The sequence below is a fragment of the Salmo trutta genome, chromosome 22, assembly GCF_901001165.1.
Source record: "Salmo trutta chromosome 22, fSalTru1.1, whole genome shotgun sequence".
Taxonomy (NCBI): Eukaryota; Metazoa; Chordata; class Actinopteri; order Salmoniformes; family Salmonidae; genus Salmo; species Salmo trutta.
Window position 1 is genome coordinate 13,782,674 of NC_042978.1, and position 20,999 is coordinate 13,803,672.

General features: G+C 42.9%; 1 protein-coding gene across 4 annotated transcripts; it reads left to right on the forward strand.

The window, feature by feature from the left end:
* The first annotated feature begins 1,177 nt into the window (after positions 1-1,177).
* LOC115158139 (nicalin-1) lies at positions 1,178-20,770 on the forward strand. Of its 4 annotated transcripts, none has more exons than XM_029706720.1 (15): positions 1,178-1,479; positions 6,606-6,796; positions 7,130-7,274; positions 7,380-7,474; positions 8,183-8,263; positions 8,424-8,527; positions 12,576-12,664; positions 12,943-13,082; positions 13,566-13,792; positions 14,465-14,552; positions 15,723-15,761; positions 16,064-16,227; positions 16,541-16,594; positions 18,873-18,951; positions 20,053-20,770. In XM_029706720.1, the coding sequence occupies exons 1-15, from the start codon at positions 1,305-1,307 to the stop codon at positions 20,113-20,115; spliced, it is 1,734 nt and encodes a 577-aa protein (XP_029562580.1). In that variant the 5' UTR covers positions 1,178-1,304; the 3' UTR covers positions 20,116-20,770. The 4 variants fall into 4 exon arrangements, with proteins under 4 accessions (XP_029562580.1, XP_029562582.1, XP_029562583.1 ...); XM_029706722.1 differs by having other exon boundaries at positions 16,067-16,227; XM_029706723.1 differs by having other exon boundaries at positions 13,566-13,744.
* The last annotated feature ends 229 nt before the right edge of the window (positions 20,771-20,999 follow it).

Genomic DNA, 20,999 nt, shown 5'->3' on the forward strand with positions numbered 1-20,999 from the left:
CAAAGCATTTGTTTAGTGAGTCTGTCAGGTCAGAGGCAGTAGGGATGACCAGGGAAGTTCTCTTAATAAGTGTGAGAATTTGACAATTTTCTGTCCTGCTAAGCATTCAAAATGTAACGAGTACTGTATGGAGTAAAAAGTACATAATTTTCTTTACTAATGTAGTGAAGTAAAAGAAAAAGTAGTCAAAAATATAAATAGTAAAGTACAGATACCCAAAAAAACTACTAAGTAGTACTTTAAAATATTTTTTACTTAAGTGACATCCAGGCAACTTTGAGAAAAACACTTTATCTCGGAGTTGGCTATGCATATTCATGACATGAAGCTAGTAGCTTCTCTCTCCATTGAATACAGGCGGTTGACGTTAACAACCCTCATCGAATATTTTAAAAAGGATTACAATAATGAGATGTATCCACCTATCCAAAGAAAGGATAGGCGGGAGCTATAGTGCCACTTTGTGAACGGAGAGATTTATTCTGCTTTGTTATGGCGGAGAGATGTATCTTGTCAGTATATCCATAATCTTTGGCCAAAGCAAAGACTGTACAGTATGGCCATAGAGTTTCATATGGCCAAAGCCTCTCAATTAAGCAATAAGGCCCGAGGGGGTGTGGTATATGGCAAATATACCACGGCTAAGGGCTGTTCTGGACACAGCCCTTAGCCGTGGCATATTGGCTATATACCACAAACCCCTGAGGTGCCTTATTGCTATTATAAACTGGTTACCAACCTAATTAGAGCAGGAAAAACAAATGTTTTATACGGTCTGATATACCATGGCTGTCAGCCAATCAGCATTCAGGGTTCAAACCACTCAGTTTATAATGGCCAACACATAGCATTTTGTAATCCAGGGTTTATTGGCAGTATACCGTCAAGGTATGACCATCTCTGGTCTTCACTGACCCCTGCCGTTAAATTCATCAACTGCACAGCCTCGCCTAAAATTCACGAAGCTGTCTTTGATGGCCCCTGTAGGACCCTTAGCAGCAAAGATTTCGTAAATTCAGTGATTAATATTCTCATTAAATAAATGAATGGGACAAATTATGATATGAATGTTTTATGATAAAGAATGTTCATTACAGATATGGAAGACGTAACAATAATATGTCCATGCCATTCAAAAAGCAAGCTCGTGCGTGTTTAGTTAGGTGCCCAAGCTTTTTGCCATATTAAAATCCACTTGTGTCGACTGTGTTGGTGAATGACAGCTAGGCTAGCGACTAGATGCGATCCGGCAACTGCCAAGATTATTAATTTACTGTTGTTTAGACCATAATACCAAGATCAAGATGTTTGAGGAGGCTAGTGAGGTGTTCGATAACATGTTTAAGTCCTCTTTCCCCCTGACTTTCATTGTGTTTATCCCCGCGGTGCTGATTCTCGTCTCACCCCTTCCAGCCGAAGCGGCACATGAATTCACCGTGTACCGCATGCAGCAGTATGACCTGCAGGGACAACCGTACGGTAAGCATTTAAAAATGGTATTTGGTGCAATTATTGAATGGAAATGCAGTCCTGTAGTTAGCTACCACGATATAAGGCATAGCTCTTTCGCTAAATAAACGCTCTCTGTTATTGCACAGTCCTAGCTAGCTAACGTTAGCGCGCTAGCTAACGAGTGTGTCAGTGTGTTATTGGGGCCCGCAATTCGGGGCGTTCCTGCGTGTGGGCATCCCCCCTAGCATCCCATTGGTTCCTGCATGTGGGCGCAGCTGGAGGATCATCACCCTTCTAGCAAGCCATCTTCATATGCTTGTGACTGGATTTCCCCTGATTGTCTATGCAATTAAAATATGGGTCAAATGGGAAATAAAAGTGTTATTTTAGGATATGCTATCATTGTAGTATAATTCATGTGCAAGGTTTTAACTGAAAATGGATGTGTAATCTGTTTCTGCGTTGGATAGCAGATGTAACAGATATACATCTCAAACTTTCTGGAAGTGGGGCAACGATATTTGGCTTTGCCATGGCTCTGAACGCGCCTGGAGTCATTACAATGACAAATACCTTTGGTAGTAATATTCCACTTTGGTCACTTTATTTGTCTTGTGATCAGTTACAATGACATTACGATGTCTTCTCTCACATTTTTGGGAAAGGGCTTGTGCATCTTATTGCAACAACTGGGAGCTCTTTAAATTTGAAGTGGCCAAAGACCCAAAATAAAATATGGTAGTAATCTTGCTAAGACCAGAAGAGCTGAAGAGGAAAAGGTGATCATCTCAGAGGTCCTCAGCTGGCCTCTCGGGGGAGGAGAAGGTGGAACTGATTGAGTTACAAAATAAACTGGATAATACAGTGCCTTGCAAAAGCATTCACCCCCCTTGCCGTTTTTACGATTTTGTTGCATTACGACCTGTAATTAAAATAGATTTTTATTTGGATTTCATGTGATGGACATACACAAAATAGTCCAAATTGGTGAAGTGAAATGAAAAAAATAACTTGTTTCAAAATTTAAAAAAACGGAAAGTGGTGCGTGCATATGTATTCACCCCCTTTGCTATGAAGCCCCTAAATAAGATCTGGTGCAACCAATTACCTTCAGATGCAATCTAAGTGTCACATGATCTCAGTATCTATACACCTGTTCTGAAAGGCCCCAGAGTCTGCAACACCACTAAGCAAGGGGCACCACCAAGCAAGCGGCACAAGGAGCTCTCCAAACAGGTCAGGGATAAAGTTGTGGAGAAGTACAGATCAGGGTTGGGTTATAAAAAAATATCTGAAACTTTGAACATCCCACAGAGCACCATTAAATCCATCATTAAAAAATGGAAAGAATATGGCACCACAACAAACATGCCAAGAGAAGGCCGCCCACCAAAACTCACGGACCAGGCAAGGAGGGCATTAATCAGAGAGGCAACAAAGAGACCAAATATAACCCTGAAGGAGCTGCAAAGCTCTACAGTGGAGATTGGAGTATCTGTCCATAGGACCACTTTAAGCCGTACACTCCACAGAGCTAGGCTTTATCAAAGTGGCCAGAAAAAAGCCATTGCTTAAAGAAAAAAATAAGCAAACACATTTGGTGTTTGCCAAAAGGCAGGTGGGAGAATGCCCAAATATATGGAAGAAGGTACTCTGGTCAGATGAGACTAAAATTTAGCTTTTTGGCCATCAAAGAAAACGCTATGTCTGGCACAAACCCAACACCTCTCATCACCCCGAGAACTCTATCCCCACAGTTAAGCATGGTGGTGGCAGCATCATGTTGTGGGGATGTTTTTCATCAGCAGGGACTGGGAAACTGGTCAGAATTGAAGGAATGATGGATGGCGCTAAATACAGGGAAATACATGAGGGAAACATGTTTTCATTCTTCCAGAGATTTGAGACTGGGATGGAGGTTCACCTTCCAGCAGGACAATGACCCTAAGCATACTGCTAAAGCAACACTCAAGTGGTTTAAGGGGAAACATTTACATGTCTTGGAGTGGCCTAGTCAAAGCCGAGACCTTAATCTAATTGAGAATATGTGGTATGACTTAGACTGCTGTACAGCAGCGGAACCCATCCAACTTGAAGGAGCTGGAGCAGTTTTGCCTTGAAGAATGGGCTAAAATTCCAGTGGCTAGATCTGCCAAGCTTATAGAGACATATACCAATAGACTTGTAGTTGCTGCAAAAGGTGGCTCCTGGGGGGGGGGGGGGGGGGGGGGGGTTGTTATGCTCGCTCAAGTTTTTATTTGTTGTTTGTTTCACACCCAAAAATATTTTGCATCTTCAAAGTAGTAGGCATGTTGTGTAAATCAAATGATTCAAACCCCCCCCAAAAATCTATTTTAATTCCAGGTTGTAAGGCAACAGAATAAGGAAAATGCCAAGGGGGAAGTGAATACTTTCGCAAGGCACTGTATATATAGATTTAAATAAACTGGAATATATATATATATATATATATATATATATACACTACACTACCATTCAAAAGTGTGGGGTCACTTAGAAATATCCTTGTTTTTGAAAGAAAAGCAAAAACATGTGTCCATTAAAAAAAAAAACATCAAATTGATCGGAACTACAGTGTAGACATAGTTAATGTTGTGAATGACTATTGTAGCTGGAAATGGCAGATTTTTTTTTTTTATGGATATCTTCATAGGCGCACAGAGGCCCATTATCAGCAACCATCACTCCTGTGTTCCAATGGCACGTTGTGTTAGCTAATTCAAGTTTATCATTTTAAAAGGCTAATTGATCATTAAAAAACCCTTTTGCAATTATGTTAGCACAGCTGAAAACTGTTCTTCTGATTAAAGAAGCAATATGCTGGCCTTCTTTAGACTAGTTGAGTATCTGGAGCATCAGCATTTATGGGTTCGATTACAGGCTCAAAATGTCCAGAAACAAGACCTTTCTTCTGAAACTCGTCAGTCTATTCTTGTTCTGAGAAATGAAGGCTATTCCATGCGAGAAGTTGCCAAGAAACTGAAGATCTCGTACAATGCTGTGTACTACTAATGTGTAATAATGTGTACTACTCCTTTCACAGAACAACGCAAACAGGCTCTAACCAGAATAGAAAGAGTGGGAGGCCCCGGTGCACAACTGAACAAGAGGACAAATACCTTAGTGTCTAGTTTGAGAAACAGATGCTTCACAAGTCCTCAACTAGCAGCTGCAAAACACCAGTCTCAACTTCAAAAGTGAAGAGGTGACTCTGGGATGCTGACCTTGTAGTTATTTTCTGAACAAGTAGCTCCCTTCCTACTTGAAGTCTTTTTAGAGAGTATTAAAAACAATTTTCTCCCTCCTACAATGAGTCAGGGGTTAATAACACTGATACCTAAGCCTAAAAAAAAGTTTGTCTTCTTAATAATGACTAAGATATTAGCCTTACTACTTGCAAAAATAATTAAAGAAGTCCTGGATGCAATCATTGATGAAACACAGTCTTGCTTTATGAGGAACAGACATATTTCTAACAATATCAGACTAGTATTAGACATACATGACTACTCAGACCTAATAACCGAGGATAGCTATTTTTAATTTATTTTTATAAAGCATTTGACACAGTAGAGCATCAGTTCCTCTTACACTCCCTTGAGAAATTTGGCTTTGGGGATTTTTTCTGTAAGGCTGTTAAGACTCTCTATCCAAATGGAAATATCTCTATCTAACTGAAATATGGCACCTCACCTAGATTTGAGTTAAAGAGAGGAATTAGGCAAGGTTATACTATCTTACTGTATCTGTTTTATTAATCACCCAACTTCTTACAAAATTATTTCTAGTGATGCACCAATATGACATTTTTGCCTGATACCGATATCCAATATTTTCCTTGACAAAAAAAGATACCGATATTTAACATTTTAGCGGCCTTTTAAGCGTTCTAGTACAGTTAAATAGTTAACACATGGACGCAGCGGTCTAAGGCACTGGATCTCAGTGCAAGAGGCATCACTACAGTCCCCGGTTTGAATCCAGGCTGTATCACATCCGGCCGTGATTGGGAGTCCCATAGGGCGGCGAACAATTGGCCCAGCGTCGTCCGGGCCGTCATTGTAAATAAGAATTTGTTCTTAACTGACTTGCCTAGTTAAATAAAGGTTACACACACACCACACTGACCAAAATGTTATTTTGTTGCCATTTATGTTTGTCCCCGTTTACCAGTAAAACATAATCAAAATCTATTTCTTTCACTTACTTGCTGTGCTGTTCAGTCGTTTCATTCTCAACCAGGATTTCTGTGTTCATTTTCTGTAATGCCTGCTACAAGAAGTGAATGTCCATTATGATTGGTTCATCTTAAATTTGTAACAAAAAGGGCATTTTAATAGACTTGAAAGCCAGATCAGTGATTATTGCGAAAAAAACAACAAACTATTTTGATTAAATTATTAGGGGGTTTTATGGTTGTGGAAGGCTTATATTTAGCCAACGTATAATTTCACAAGCCCTGAATTCATTCGATTTTTGCTGACTGTTTGAAATGCAGTGTATTTGACCTTTTAATTGTACAACAAAGCTTAGTTATAGAAAACAGTGATGTAAAAAATATCTCCAGTTTCCATGTGGTATTTGAGTTGTGGTAGTATCAACAGCGCGTACAACCTGATTTCCCGCCTAATCAATATGAGTGATTTATTACCACTTGTCAAAACAACAGGGTTTTTGGTGCGTGTGCAGTGTACAAGCAGCTTTAAAAAATATTCCAAGTAATATGATTACTATTGTTGCATATGTGTGTGTGTGTAGATTTTCTGTTTTGAATTTTCACTATGACAAACTGTTTCTTGTTGTTGATTTGGACACGTCAAAACTGTGTTTTGACATTGGGCTATTTATCAAAATGTCTTGTGAACAGGAAACAGTGGCGGCATAATTTTCAACTTAAGTTTTAGGAATATAAATTGAACTTTCAACATTCATTTCCAATGGTATTGTACTTAAATCAGGTAAAAACATCTGAATTATAAAAAAAAAAGGTGCTGTGATTGATATATTTTGATGAAATACCAGAAATCACAAAAACGAGTTTGCCCTGCCTAGTAGCCTACTACTACAGCATAGCATCAATGGCGTTTCCACACATCCCTCCCCAGCTGACCTGATCCCACTTGTGATTCCAGGTACCAGGAATGCCATATTGAACACAGAGGCGCGTACTGTGGAGGCGGAAGTGCTAAGCCGCCGCTGTGTCATCATGCGGCTGGTGGACTTCTCCTATGAGAGATACCAGAAAGCCCTGCGCCAGTCTGCTGGGGCTGTGGTCATCATTCTCCCCAAGAATATGTCCACCATGCCGCAGGACATAGTACAGGTAATAATGCATTATAATGCCTTATGAGTGGGTTTTATGACCGTTCATCAAACCAGTCAAATCAAGAGGCAAGGTCCTAAGTTGCTTTTAAAGCTAGACCTCCTTTGGTGTTCTTGTAAAGTTAGTTTCTGTTAGTCTCAAGGAAAACTGTCAGTCACAACACTCCCTCCTTATCAGTTGTAACTCAAAGCAAAGCTTGAAAAACCAGACTTGCTGGAGTGAAGTAGGCCAACGTGTCCAAGTGGTATGCTGTTTCACCTTCACACTGCTGCCCTGGTAGTGTTGTTGTCTTGTAAATGATAGCCTGGCATTCCTTATTCCTCTACATTGTAGCAGTTCATGGAGCTGGAGCCAGAGATGCTGGCCACAGAGACCGTTGTCCCGGTTTACTTTGCTCTGGAGGATGATGAGCTGCTCTCCATCTACACACAGACCCTCACCTCCTCCTCCTCCCAGGGCTCCTCCTCTGCAGCTGAAGGTGCAGGACATTTACAAAAACTGTGTTGAAAACTGTCGGTCGAAACGCTGTCAGAGGAAATTCTTTCTAGGGATTTAATGACGCCTTTTCCCCATGTCTTCACAGTGCTGATCCACACAGCCACAGCCAATGGCTTTCAGATGGTGACGAGTGGGGCTCAGAGCAAGGCAGTGAGTGACTGGGCCATTACCAGTCTAGAGGTGAGAATCCTTAAGGTTAAACCACTATCCTTTATCTGTTTAATGCTTTATGTAGCTCTGTGACATTTAATCCAGACATCCACGTTTTTATTAATGGGTGACACATTTTATGATATTAGGCTACCAGTGGAACAGTACTCACATTAACACACTGCTCACACTTAAGGTGTTAAGTGATTTAGAAGCAAATAACATGTTCGTTTTCTTACCCTTGTGTCATTCTTGGGTCTATATGATATTCTAGTGTGTGTGTGTGTGTGTGTGTGTGTGTGTGTTGAACTAAGGTAGGTGTCAAACCCAGGGGAATAATGGATTTAGCCCTGTAGTAGGAGATTAGGACCCCAGTAGATTTCCTGAGGCCCCAAGTGTTCCTTTCTACCTAATGCATACGGCCACCAGTCAATGGCATTGTTTCACGTAATGGGTTTAAGTCCTTGTGGTAGATATTCCACGCCTGTCTTAATTATTGTCTTAAGTCTCATACCCTTGGCTACATACTTTACTTTCATATAAGATGACCGCAAATTTAGTATTTTATTAGGAGCCCCATTTAGCTGTTGCTAAAGCAGCGGCTACTCTTCCTGGAGTCCACATGAAACGTGACATAACACAGAACATTAATGTAGTAGTATATTGTTGTTTCGAGATGTTATAGAACTGATACACAATGTACTTTTGTCTAATAACTGTGTCTCTGTCCTCTCCTAGGGGCGACTGGCTGGAACCGGAGGAGAGGACCTGCCCACCATCGTCCTGGTGGCTCACTACGACTCCTTTGGTGTCGCTCCGGTACACCCAGCTCTCCCTTAATACACCTCAATATATTCCATGCTATATTTATCATAATTTTTACTGTATCATAGTTCTATTTATTGATGTTGCAGAATTCTCCTCCACCAGAAGTGAAGATGCTAATTAAATTTGTTGACTTTGGTGTTGTTCTGTCCAGTGGCTGTCCTATGGAGCAGACTCTAACGGCAGTGGGGTGTCTATGCTGCTGGAGTTAGCCAGGCTCTTCTCCAGACTCTACACCTACAAGAGGACACACGCTGGGTGAGCAAGGTCCACAGCTCCTCAGAGAAATCAGGCTTATTACAATGCTATCCACACGTTTCTTTCCTTGTGTCTAAGCATTCCACACCCTTTAGGAAAATCGCACTCCACGTGTAAAACTCACAACTAAAATAATAAACCTCTTACAGTGGTCAGAAAAAAGCTCTTCCTGTGTTCACAAAAGTACTTCGCTTTTAAGAGTCAATTAGTTTTAGTAATAGAGTAGAAAGGATGTGGTTCTTAGAAGACATTTGTCGATTCCTAGACGAAGTGTACTCGGGTGTGAGTGCTGTTTGAGACGAGGGGCCACGTTAGTGTAAATGTAATGGCACGCTGGCTGTTCTCCATTGTGTTAGGTGAGCTCTTGTGTTGGCGTATTCTCCATACTGACCAAATGGAAAAAGCTAACCAGTAACCACTGGTAACTTTGCATATGGGCTGTTTGCATATCACTAGTAAAAAGGAACAAGGCTGCACAAAGCCCCTCCTACATAGAGCGAGCAGGGGAGAAAGGTGCAGTCGTCAGGACGCAAAAGTACATGTCAGTGTTATGTGTTGCAGAGGAATTGCAGATTGCGTGACCCTTGTATTCAGAGACACATTAACTGACTGTAGCCTTTCCCCTATTATATTACACAGTATGTTTTGACATTCGCTTTCCCAACATGCACAGTGCCTTCAGAAGGTATTCATACCCCTTGACATTTTACAAATGTTGTGTTACAGCCTGAATTTAAAATGGTTGAAGATTTGATTGTCACTGGCCTAAACACAATACCCCATAATGTCAAAGAGGAATTCTGTTTTTCTACATTTCTACAAGTTAATTACAAATGAAAAGCTGAAATGTCTTGAGTCAGTAAGTATTTAACCCCTTTGTTATCAACCCTGAATACGTTCAGGAATAAACATTTGCTTAACAAGTCACATAATAAATTGCATGGACTCACTCTGTGTGTAATAATAGTGTTTATGATGATTTTTGAATGACTACTTCATTTCCGCATAGTTCTATCTATAAGGTCTTTCAGTCGAGCATTGAATTTCAACCAGAGATTCAACCACAAAGACCGGGGAGGTTTTCCAATGCCTCGCAAAGAAGGGAAGCTATTGGTAGTTACATTTAAAAAAAAAAAAACTGCTGACAGAGATATTCAATCTCCGCTCAGGGATTTCACCATGAGGCCAATGGTGACTTTAAAACAGTTAGAGTTTAATGGCTGTGGTAGGAGAAAACAACTGAGGATGGACAACAACATTGTAGTTACTCCACAATACTAACCTAATTGACAGAGAGAGAAGAACAAAGCCTGTACAGAATAAAAATATTCCAAAACATGCATCCTGTTTGTGACAAGGCACTAAAGTAATACAGCAGAAAATGTGGCACAGCAATTCACTTTTTGTCCAGACTACAACGTGTTTTGTTTGGGAAAATCCAATACAACACTTTTGAGTGCCACTCTCCATATTTTCAAGCATAGTGGTGGCAGCATCATGTTATGGGTATGTATGTAATCGTTAAGGACTGGGGAGTTTTTCAGGATAAAACATTTACGGAATGGAGCTAAGCGCAGGCAAAATCCTAGAGGAAAATCTGGTGAATTCACCTTTCAGCAGGACAATAACGTAAAGCACAAGGCCAAATCTACAGTGAAGTTGCTTTCTAAGAAGATAGTGAATGTTCCTGAGTGGGCACGTTACAGTTTTGACTTAAATCTAATTGAAAATCTATGGCAAGACCTGAAAATGGTTGTCTACAACAACCCATTTGACAGATCGTGAAGAATTTTGAAAAGAATAATGGGCAAATGTTGCTCAATCCAGGTTTGGAAAGCTCTTAGAGACTTACCCAGAAAGACTCACAGCTGTAATCGCTCCCAAAGGTGCTTCTAAAAAGTATTGACTCGGTATGAATACTTACAGTACCAGTCGAAAGTTTGGACGCTCCTACTCATTCCAGGGTTTTTCTTTATTTTGACTATTTTCTACATTGCAGATTAATAGGGAAGACATCAAAACTATGAAATAACACATGGAATCATGTAGTAACCAAAAAAGTGTAAAACAAATCAAAACATATTTTAGATTCTTAATACACAAGGCACTCGCACATCTGAGCTATCTTTGTTGCAGATGCATGGTAACAGTTGAATAAGATGAAACCTGCACACTGCTCTTGATAGTATCACTGCTCTTTAATGAGCTTTAAGTATCAGCCTCAAGGCCTTCATCAGAAGCTCTGAGCAGTTATACTATCAAGAGCAGTGTGCAGGTTTTCTTTTTTTCTCATATTTGAGATTTTTCAAAGTAGCCACCCTTTGCTTTGATGACAGCTTTGCACACTCTTGGCATTCTCTCAACCAGCTTCACCTGGAATGCTTTTCCAAGTCTTGAAGCAGTTCCCACATATGCTGAGCACTTGTTGGCTGCTTTTCCTTCACTCTGCAGTCCAACTCATCCCAAACCATCTCAATTGGGTTGAGGTTGGGTGATTGTGGAGGCCAGTTCATCTGATGCAGCACTTCATCACTCTCCTTCTTGCTCAAATAGCCCTTACACAGCCTGGAGGTGTGTTGGGTCATTGTCCTGTTGAAAAACAAATGATAGTCCCACTAAGCACACACCAAATGGGATGGCGTATCGCTGCAGAATGCTGTGGTAGCCATGCTGTTGAAATGTGCCTTGAATTCTAAATAAATCATTGTCACCAGCAAAGCACCCCACATCACACCTCCCCCTCCATGCTTCACGGTGAGAACCACACATGCGGAGATCATCCGTTCACCTACTCTGTTTCTCACAAACACATGGTGGTTGGAACCAAAAATCTCAAATTTGGACTCATCAGACCCAAGCACAGTCTAATGTCCATTACTCGTGTTTCTTGGCCCAAACAAGTCACTTCTTCTTATTGGTGTCCTTTAGTGGTGGTTTCTTTGCAGCAATTCAACCATGAAGGCCTGATTTACGCAGTCTCCTCTGAACAGTTGATTTTGAGATGTGTCTGTAATGAACTTATCCTCTGCAGCAGAGGTAACTCTGGGTCTTCCTTTCCTGTGGCGGTCCTCATGAGAGCCAGTTTCATCATAGCGCTTGATGGTTTTTGCGACCGCACTTGAAAAAACTTTCAAAGTTCTTGACATTTTCCGCATTGACTGACCTTCATGTCTTAAAGTAATGATGGAATGTCTTTTCTCTTTGCTTATTTGAGCTGTTCTTGCCATAATATGGACTTGGTCTTTTACCAAATAGGGCTATCTTCTGTATACCACGCCTACCTTGACACAACACAACTGATTGGCTCAAATGCATTAAGAAGGACAGAAATTCCACAAATGAACTTTTAACAAGGCACACCTGTTAATTGAATTGCATTCCAGGTAGACCGCTGCTCCCAAGTGCATCTCAGTGCAAGAGGCATCACTACAGTCCCTGATTCGAATCCAGGCTGAACCACTTCCGGCCGTGATTAAGAGTCCCATAGGGCGGCGCACAATTGGCCCAGCGTTGTCCGGGGTAGGCCGTCATTGTAAATAAGAATGTGTTCTTAAATGACTTGCCTAGTTAAATAAAGTTTCAATTAAAAAAATTAAGCTGATTGAGAGAATGCCAAGAGTGTGCAAAGCTGTCATCAAGGCAAAGGGTGGCTACTTTGAAGAATCTGAAATATAAAAAACAAATCAAAATATATAACACTTTTTTTGGTTACTACATGATTCCATATGTGTTGATGTCTTCACTATTATTCTACAATGTAGAAAAATAGTAAAAATAAAGAAAAACCCTAGAATGAGTAGGTGTGTCAATTTTTGACTGGTACTGTATGTAAATTATATATTTCTGTATTTTTTTTCAATACATTTGCTAAAATTTCACTTTGTCATTATGGGGTGTTGTGTGTAGATGGGTGAGAAAAAACATGTTTAATCTGTTTTGAATTCGGGCTGTAACACAACAAAATGTGGAATAAGTCAAGGGGTGTGAATATCCACATTGATAAGAATGTCCTCTCCTGTCGTTTCTAACACACCTGCTGTCTTCTTAGATACAACCTGCTTTTCTTTGTCTCTGGAGGAGGGAAGTTCAACTACCAAGGCACCAAGCGCTGGCTGGAGGACAACCTGGATCATACAGGTACACTAAGCTCACATGATAAGGCTGTAGACTCAGTTACAGGATGGGTATTTTATGCTGCAGTGGAACACAGAAGGACATCTGTACAATACACACTGGAAATGAAATGGAATGAAACATGATCCCTGCCACAAGTGTTATTAAATGGAGGTCATGCGTGCAAAACAATGGGCATACATGAATCATGGAAATGTATATTTGGTTAGATATGGCAAGGTAAACAGTCTGTCTCTTTTCCTTTCTCCCTTTTATCTCGATCCTTTCCTCCCTCTCTGCAGACTCCAGTCTGTTGCAGGACAATGTGGCATTTGTGTTGTGTCTGGACACCCTGGGGAACGGGGACAATCTGCACCTTCACGTGTCCAAACCCCCTAAAGAGGGAACTGCCCAGTACGCCCTGCTCAAAGAGATGGAGACTGTAAGGACACCAACCACATACGTTTCATAGATGATAACTGTTTTTGTAGAATTATTTCTATATATATTTATATCATTTAAATTCACATGTTATTCACAGATGTGTAATTAAGCAATAAGGCACGAGGGGTGTGGTATATGGTCAATATACCACAGCTAAGGGATGTTCTTACGCAGGATGCAGCGAGGAATGCCTGGATACAGCCCTTAGCCGTGGTATATTGGCCATATACCACAACCCCCCGAGGTGCCTTATTGCTACTATAAACTGGTTACCAACGTAATTAGAGCAGTAAAAATAAGTGTTTTGTCATACCCGTGTTATACTGTCTGATATACCACAGCTGTCAGCCAATCAGCATTCAGGGCTCGAACTGCCCAGTTTATAATGATATATATATATATTGATCACTCATAGCACATTACATGTACACTCAAAGTTCCCTACTGTAAGTTTTTCGGACCTCTAACCCCTGTCCCCCAGGTGGCGTCCAACCAGTACCCAGAGGTCAAGTTCTCAATGGTGCACAAGAAGATAAACCTGGCGGACGACACACTGGCGTGGGAACACGAGCGCTTCGGGATCCGCCGGCTGCCGGCCTTCACGCTGTCCCACCTCAACAGCCACCGCGAGGTGCAGCGCTCCAGCATCATGGACGTGCGGTCAGTGTCCCCCTCTTCTGAACATGGAGCGGGAGAGCCCCCTGCTGGGTGGGTTTATTACTGCAGTCCGACCAAGAGACCAAGCATCCAACCCCCCCCATCCACAACCCCCAACCCCTGCCTAGGCCCAGCTCACCTATCACACCTCATTCAAAGCATCAACTGCTCATTAGGATCTATTGAACGAAAGCCTGCGCACATTGCTCCCCCCCTGCCTCCACCGCTGCCTTTGGGACTTAGATCAGAGAGTAGATGTGGGACTTTTTTGTAGATCTGTCTCACAGCAAGGTGGAGTTACTACCATGTTGCTTAAAATCTGATGAAGTGATGTTGCTTGCCGGAGTATGAACTGTTACTAATACTGTGTTTAGTTTTATTGTTAGCAGTCCCTCAAGGAGATGGGAGCATGGCTTGCTGGCCCCTGGAATAAAATAAAAAAAGGTTGAGAAACACTGGGCTACTGGGTTGATTTGGGATTGTGCCCCTTCGTCCTGCTGTAGTGAACCGTCTGTCCTCCCAACCTTCTCATTGCCTCCTCCACCCCACCTCCCCTCCACCCCACCTCCCCTCCACCCCACCTCCCCCCACCCCACCTCCCCGCCCAGTGTAGTGGACTGTTTGTGCTCCCCTCACATTCTCCATCAGTGTGTTGCAGAGTTGAGCTGCTCTTGATTGCTGGATAATTGAACTGTGAATTTTAACTGCGATGTACTGTTACAGACCTCATGTGGATCTGAGAAAGCTCAGCAGGAACACAAAGCTGATTGCAGAGTCGCTGGCCAGAGTCATCTACAACCTCACAGAGAAGGTAAAGTAGAACATGTCGGCGTTTTCAATATTAAAAGCCACGTCATGAAAGTCGATGGCCGTTTTTCATGTTGCTTTCGATATTTATACTGAACAAAAACATGCAACAATTTCAAAGTTTTTACTTGGTCACAGTTCATATGAGGAAATCAGTCAATTGAAATAAAATTCATTAGGCCCTAATCTATGGATTTCAAATGGCTGGGCAGGGGTGCAGCCATGGGAGTCGAGGGCTCCCGAGTGGCGCAGCGGTCTAAGGCACTGCATCTCATTGCTAGGGGCATCACTACAGACCCTGGTTCGATTCCAGGCTGTATCACAACCGGCCGTGATTAGGAGACCAATAGGGAAGCGCACAATTGGCCCAGCGTCGTCTGGGTTTGGCCGGAGTAGGCCGTCATTGTAAATAAGAATTTGTTCTTAACTGACTTGCCTAGATAAGTAAAGGCCCACCCACTGGCAACCCAGGCCCAGCCAATCAGAATGAGTTTTTCCCCACAAAAGGGCTTTATTACAGACAGAAATACTCCTCAGCCCCCACCACCCTTAGATGATCCCGCAGGTGAATCAGCTAAGTCGCTCTGGATAAGAGCGTCTGCTAAATGACGTAAATGTAAATGTGGAGGTCCTGGGCTGGTGTGGTTACACGTGGTCTGCAGTTGTGAGGCCAGTTGGACGTACTGCCAAATTCTCTAAAACTACGTTAGAGGCATCTTATGGTAGAGAAATTAACCTTAAATTCTCTGGCAACAGCTCTGGTGGACATTCCTGCAGTCAGCATGCCAATTGCATGCTCCCTCAAAACTTGAGACATCTGTGGCATTGTGTTGTGACAAAACTGCACATTTTAGAGTGGCCTTTTATTGTCCCCAGCACAATGTGTACCTGTGTAATGATCATGCTGCTTAATCAGCTTCTTGATATGCCACACCTGTCAGGTGGATTATCTTGGCGAAGGAGAAATGCTCACTAACAGCGACGTAAACAAATTTTTGCTCGAAATTTGAGAGAAATAAGCTTTTAGTGTATATGGAACATTTCTGGGATCTTTTTTTTCAGCTCATGAAACATGGGACCAACACTTTACATGTTGCATTTATATTCTGGTTCAGTGTGGGTTGCTCTTTGTCCTGCACATCAGGTTTGACCTCTCTCTCTCTCGTGTGTCCAGGGTGCCCCAGGTGACCTACAGATTTTCACTGAACAAATGGTGAGTGATTGAACGTGGCTTGACCCTACTGTCCCCTCCCTGTGCTGTCTCTGACATGACCTTAAACAAGCCTTTTTGAAAGGCTGCTATACACACCAGGACTTTGACCTGAGGCTTGGCCTGAGCAGTGGGCAACCAGTGGTCCCCTTAGACTAGTGTTAGTGTGTAGCTGTTATAGCATAGACAGTTAGTCGGGGTCACGATGTGTGTGTGTGCTTAACAAGACAAGTGTGTGTCAAGGTGTGTACTATACGCCACTGATTATGAGTATGTGTGTCTGTGTGTGTTGCCTGCACGGCCAGCAGATGCAGGAGGAGCAGCTGTCGTCGGTGGTGGACTGGCTGACAGCCCAGCCGCGGGCTGCCCAGCTGGTGGACAAGGACAGCAGCGTGGTCAGCACCCTGGAGTACCACCTGGGACGGTACCTGAAGGACGTCCGCAGGCACTACGTCAAGGCTGACAAGAGGTGACCAGTCACTGACCTCTGCGTTACGGCTAATACAAGGTGTTAATGGTCCTCTGGACTGGCCACAGCTAGTGGTTCTGCCGTGGAGGAATCACAGAACTTCTAAGAGCACTCGTAGTGGTCAAAAACTGTGACAGAATCACTCCTTTTATTGTAGAAGATCATTTGTAAGGATCAAATAGTCTGGGACGGATGTGATTTTTTTTTTTTTACAGTATTTCTATTTACTGTTGTTCATTGAACAAATGACCTGTATGGTTTAGAAATGGATGATGTTACAGTGACAAACGCAATCTTTTTTCTCCCCCCCCAGAGACCCAGAGTTTGTCTTCTACGATCAGCTCAAACAGACCATGAATGCTTACAGGTAGACGTTATGGCTGCCTCCTGTATTTAGCCCTCAGAGTGCTGAGCTTTAGTGCATGCTCTATGGCTGCCTCCTGTATTTAGCCCTCAGAGTGCTGAGCTTTAGTGCATGCTCTATGGCTGCCTCCTGTATTTAGCCCTCAGAGTGCTGAGCTTTAGTGCATGCTCTATGGCTGCCTCCTGTATTTAGCCCTCAGAGTGCTGAGCTTTAGTGCATGCTCTATGGCTGCCTCCTGTATTTAGCCCTCAGAGTGCTGAGCTTTAGTGCATGCTCTATGGCTGCCTCCTGTATTTAGCCCTCAGAGTGCTGAGCTTTAGTGCATGCTCTATGGCTGCCTCCTGTATTTAGCCCTCAGAGTGCTGAGCTTTAGTGCATGCTCTATGGCTGCCTCCTGTATTTAGCCCTCAGAGTGCTGAGCTTTAGTGCATGCTCTATGGCTGCCTCCTGTATTTAGCCCTCAGAGTGCTGAGCTTTAGTGCATGCTCTATGGCTGCCTCCTGTATTTAGCCCTCAGAGTGCTGAGCTTTAGTGCATGCTCTATGGCTGCCTCCTGTATTTAGCCCTCAGAGTGCTGAGCTTTAGTGCATGCTCTATGGCTGCCTCCTGTATTTAGCCCTCAGAGTGCTGAGCTTTAGTGCATGCTCTATGGCTGCCTCCTGTATTTAGCCCTCAGAGTGCTGAGCTTTAGTGCATGCTCTATGGCTGCCTCCTGTATTTAGCCCTCAGAGTGCTGAGCTTTAGTGCATGCTCTATGGCTGCCTCCTGTATTTAGCCCTCAGAGTGCTGAGCTTTAGTGCATGCTCTATGGCTGCCTCCTGTATTTAGCCCTCAGAGTGCTGAGCTTTAGTGCATGCTCTATGGCTGCCTCCTGTATTTAGCCCTCAGAGTGCTGAGCTTTAGTGCATGCTCTATGGCTGCCTCCTGTATTTAGCCCTCAGAGTGCTGAGCTTTAGTGCATGCTCTATGGCTGCCTCCTGTATTTAGCCCTCAGAGTGCTGAGCTTTAGTGCATGCTCTATGGCTGCCTCCTGTATTTAGCCCTCAGAGTGCTGAGCTTTAGTGCATGCTCTATGGCTGCCTCCTGTATTTAGCCCTCAGAGTGCTGAGCTTTAGTGCATGCTCTATGGCTGCCTCCTGTATTTAGCCCTCAGAGTGCTGAGCTTTAGTGCATGCTCTATGGCTGCCTCCTGTATTTAGCCCTCAGAGTGCTGAGCTTTAGTGCATGCTCTATGGCTGCCTCCTGTATTTAGCCCTCAGAGTGCTGAGCTTTAGTGCATGCTCTATGGCTGCCTCCTGTATTTAGCCCTCAGAGTGCTGAGCTTTAGTGCATGCTCTATGGCTGCCTCCTGTATTTAGCCCTCAGAGTGCTGAGCTTTAGTGCATGCTCTATGGCTGCCTCCTGTATTTAGCCCTCAGAGTGCTGAGCTTTAGTGCATGCTCTATGGCTGCCTCCTGTATTTAGCCCTCAGAGTGCTGAGCTTTAGTGCATGCTCTATGGCTGCCTCCTGTATTTAGCCCTCAGAGTGCTGAGCTTTAGTGCATGCTCTATGGCTGCCTCCTGTATTTAGCCCTCAGAGTGCTGAGCTTTAGTGCATGCTCTATGGCTGCCTCCTGTATTTAGCCCTCAGAGTGCTGAGCTTTAGTGCATGCTCTATGGCTGCCTCCTGTATTTAGCCCTCAGAGTGCTGAGCTTTAGTGCATGCTCTATGGCTGCCTCCTGTATTTAGCCCTCAGAGTGCTGAGCTTTAGTGCATGCTCTATGGCTGCCTCCTGTATTTAGCCCTCAGAGTGCTGAGCTTTAGTGCATGCTCTATGGCTGCCTCCTGTATTTAGCCCTCAGAGTGCTGAGCTTTAGTGCATGCTCTATGGCTGCCTCCTGTATTTAGCCCTCAGAGTGCTGAGCTTTAGTGCATGCTCTATGGCTGCCTCCTGTATTTAGCCCTCAGAGTGCTGAGCTTTAGTGCATGCTCTATGGCTGCCTCCTGTATTTAGCCCTCAGAGTGCTGAGCTTTAGTGCATGCTCTATGGCTGCCTCCTGTATTTAGCCCTCAGAGTGCTGAGCTTTAGTGCATGCTCTATGGCTGCCTCCTGTATTTAGCCCTCAGAGTGCTGAGCTTTAGTGCATGCTCTATGGCTGCCTCCTGTATTTAGCCCTCAGAGTGCTGAGCTTTAGTGCATGCTCTATTGATTTTCATTTCAAACCTCTTCAGCTTCCTTTTGTATCTGTTTTTCTCTCCCTTTTACACTCTTGTCATTTTATATACCCACTTTCCTAACAGGGTGAAACCAGCCATCTTTGACCTGCTTCTGGCATTCTGCATCGCAGCTTACCTCGGAGTGATATATCTGTCCATCCAGGTATGTATCGATACAACATCCGCATTCTGATGGCTACTCATTTTATTTTGATGTCTGGTCATTAGTCTGTTGACCTAGACTAACCCTGCAACTCCTACCCCGGTCATTGCTGTAAATCAGATGAATGCTGTCTTCTCAGTTCGGTTTACCTGGTTATTTAAGAGGTTAACAATACCCAGCTAGCACATTTGGTTCCACGGAAGTTATTGAAACATACGTTTTGGTTTCCCATTGGTTCTAGGAACGAAGCATTAAGTTTCCTGACCAGTAACATCTGGCTGTTCTGGGGACGTTACTTTTTAGGTTTTGAGAATGTTTTACTGTGGTTCCCTGAAAATGGAAATTATAGGTAATTTAAATAACGTTCTGATAAATTGTTTCAATAAGACTTTTAATAACACTGCAAGCTTATTTTGGTATAACTGTTGAACTCCAAGCACAGATAAGACATATGGAAATGTATTTGCTTAGGCATTAATCATGCAAACGCATTTCTTTTTGTGGCACGGTGTCCTGGAGATTCGAACCTATGATCTTCTGTTCTCTGTCCATGGAATTAGAGCACTGCGCCACCAAGATGGAGCCAGCTGTTCATTTTTGTCTATTTAAACAAACCCACTTCAAAGGAAAACAGCACTCATTAAGATCAGGTGTGGCCAATTTGTGGGCATGGCCAACACACCTGACCACACTTAACAAGATAGAGGATAGCGTGTTTTGTTGACACTGAGAATGGAATGTATGGTGTTAAATAACATTCTTAGAACGTTCTTTCAACGTTTTATAGTAAGTACTGAAATTCCCACAGAAGAACGTTGTTTTTTAACGTTCTCTGAACAATTTCAGAACATTACTTTAAATAGAACCAACCAAACGTTATGCTGAAGTATTGAAATTCCCACCTAAGAAACATATGGTTCTGTGTTTAACGTTATGTGCTAGCTCGGTATCCTGCACCATTCCCAGAAGGTTGTGGGAAGGTTGTATGCAAAATAACCATAGGACAACTACGCTCTCACCAAGCTCTAAGAAATATATGGTTCTCAGAACATTATGTGCTAGCTGGGTAATGTCTTTCTCACTTTTTTTCTCTCTCTTCAGCACTTTGTGGTTCTCTACAGTGTGGTGCGCAGAATCACAACGCCCAAGACCAAGCAGCATTAAGCCACTCCTCTTCCTCTCATTCAGACTCCTCACACCGACAACGAGCTCTAGCCAGTAACAAAACGGGGGCGGACCAAGCAGCTAATCTTTTTTTTTTACCACCCAATCTATCTCCTTTGTTCCTCTTTGGAAATGAATTGTGTTGAATCATTTCTCTCTGCCAAGTTTAGCCATCTAGTCAGTTCCTTCAATGGCTGTCAAGTCAGAATGCACTCTGGTCTTCCTGTCCCCGTGAAATCAGATGTCAAACATTTCCTCGTACGCCCAATCCCTCATCAACTCCTAGTCCCTAACCCCTACTTTCCCCTATGATCTGAGAGAATTTGATAGGTGTAAGAAATATGGTAATAGCATTAACTTGTGCTCAGATATGCTGGGTGACATTTTCACCAGTTTGCTTACACCTATCCATAAGGAGTAGGTACTAGGGGTTGTTGTGGGATTGGGCATTTCTATACCCACAGCTCACTCCTCAGTGCCAAACTACAATGGGTCGTCTTCTTGGGCAGCTATGGAGTAGCAGTGAGACTTGGTAATGTTGTTTGGATGGATGGTTGATATATTTAGTCAACCTGACTAGATTTATTATTCTATAGGATTTTGTTTCTTTTTTACCCCGATAAACTAATTAAATAGTGCCTTCAGAAAGTATTCATACACCTTGAGTTATTCCATATTTTTGTTGTGTTACAGCCTGAATTCAAAATGGATTAAATTGTTTTTTTCTCACCCATCTACACACAATACTCCATAATGACAAAGTGAAAAAATGTTTTTACATTTTGTAGCAATTTTTTTGCACAACCCTGAGTCAATAGATGTTAGAATCACCTTTGACAGCGAATACAGCTGTGAGTTTTACACACCTGGATTGTACAACATTT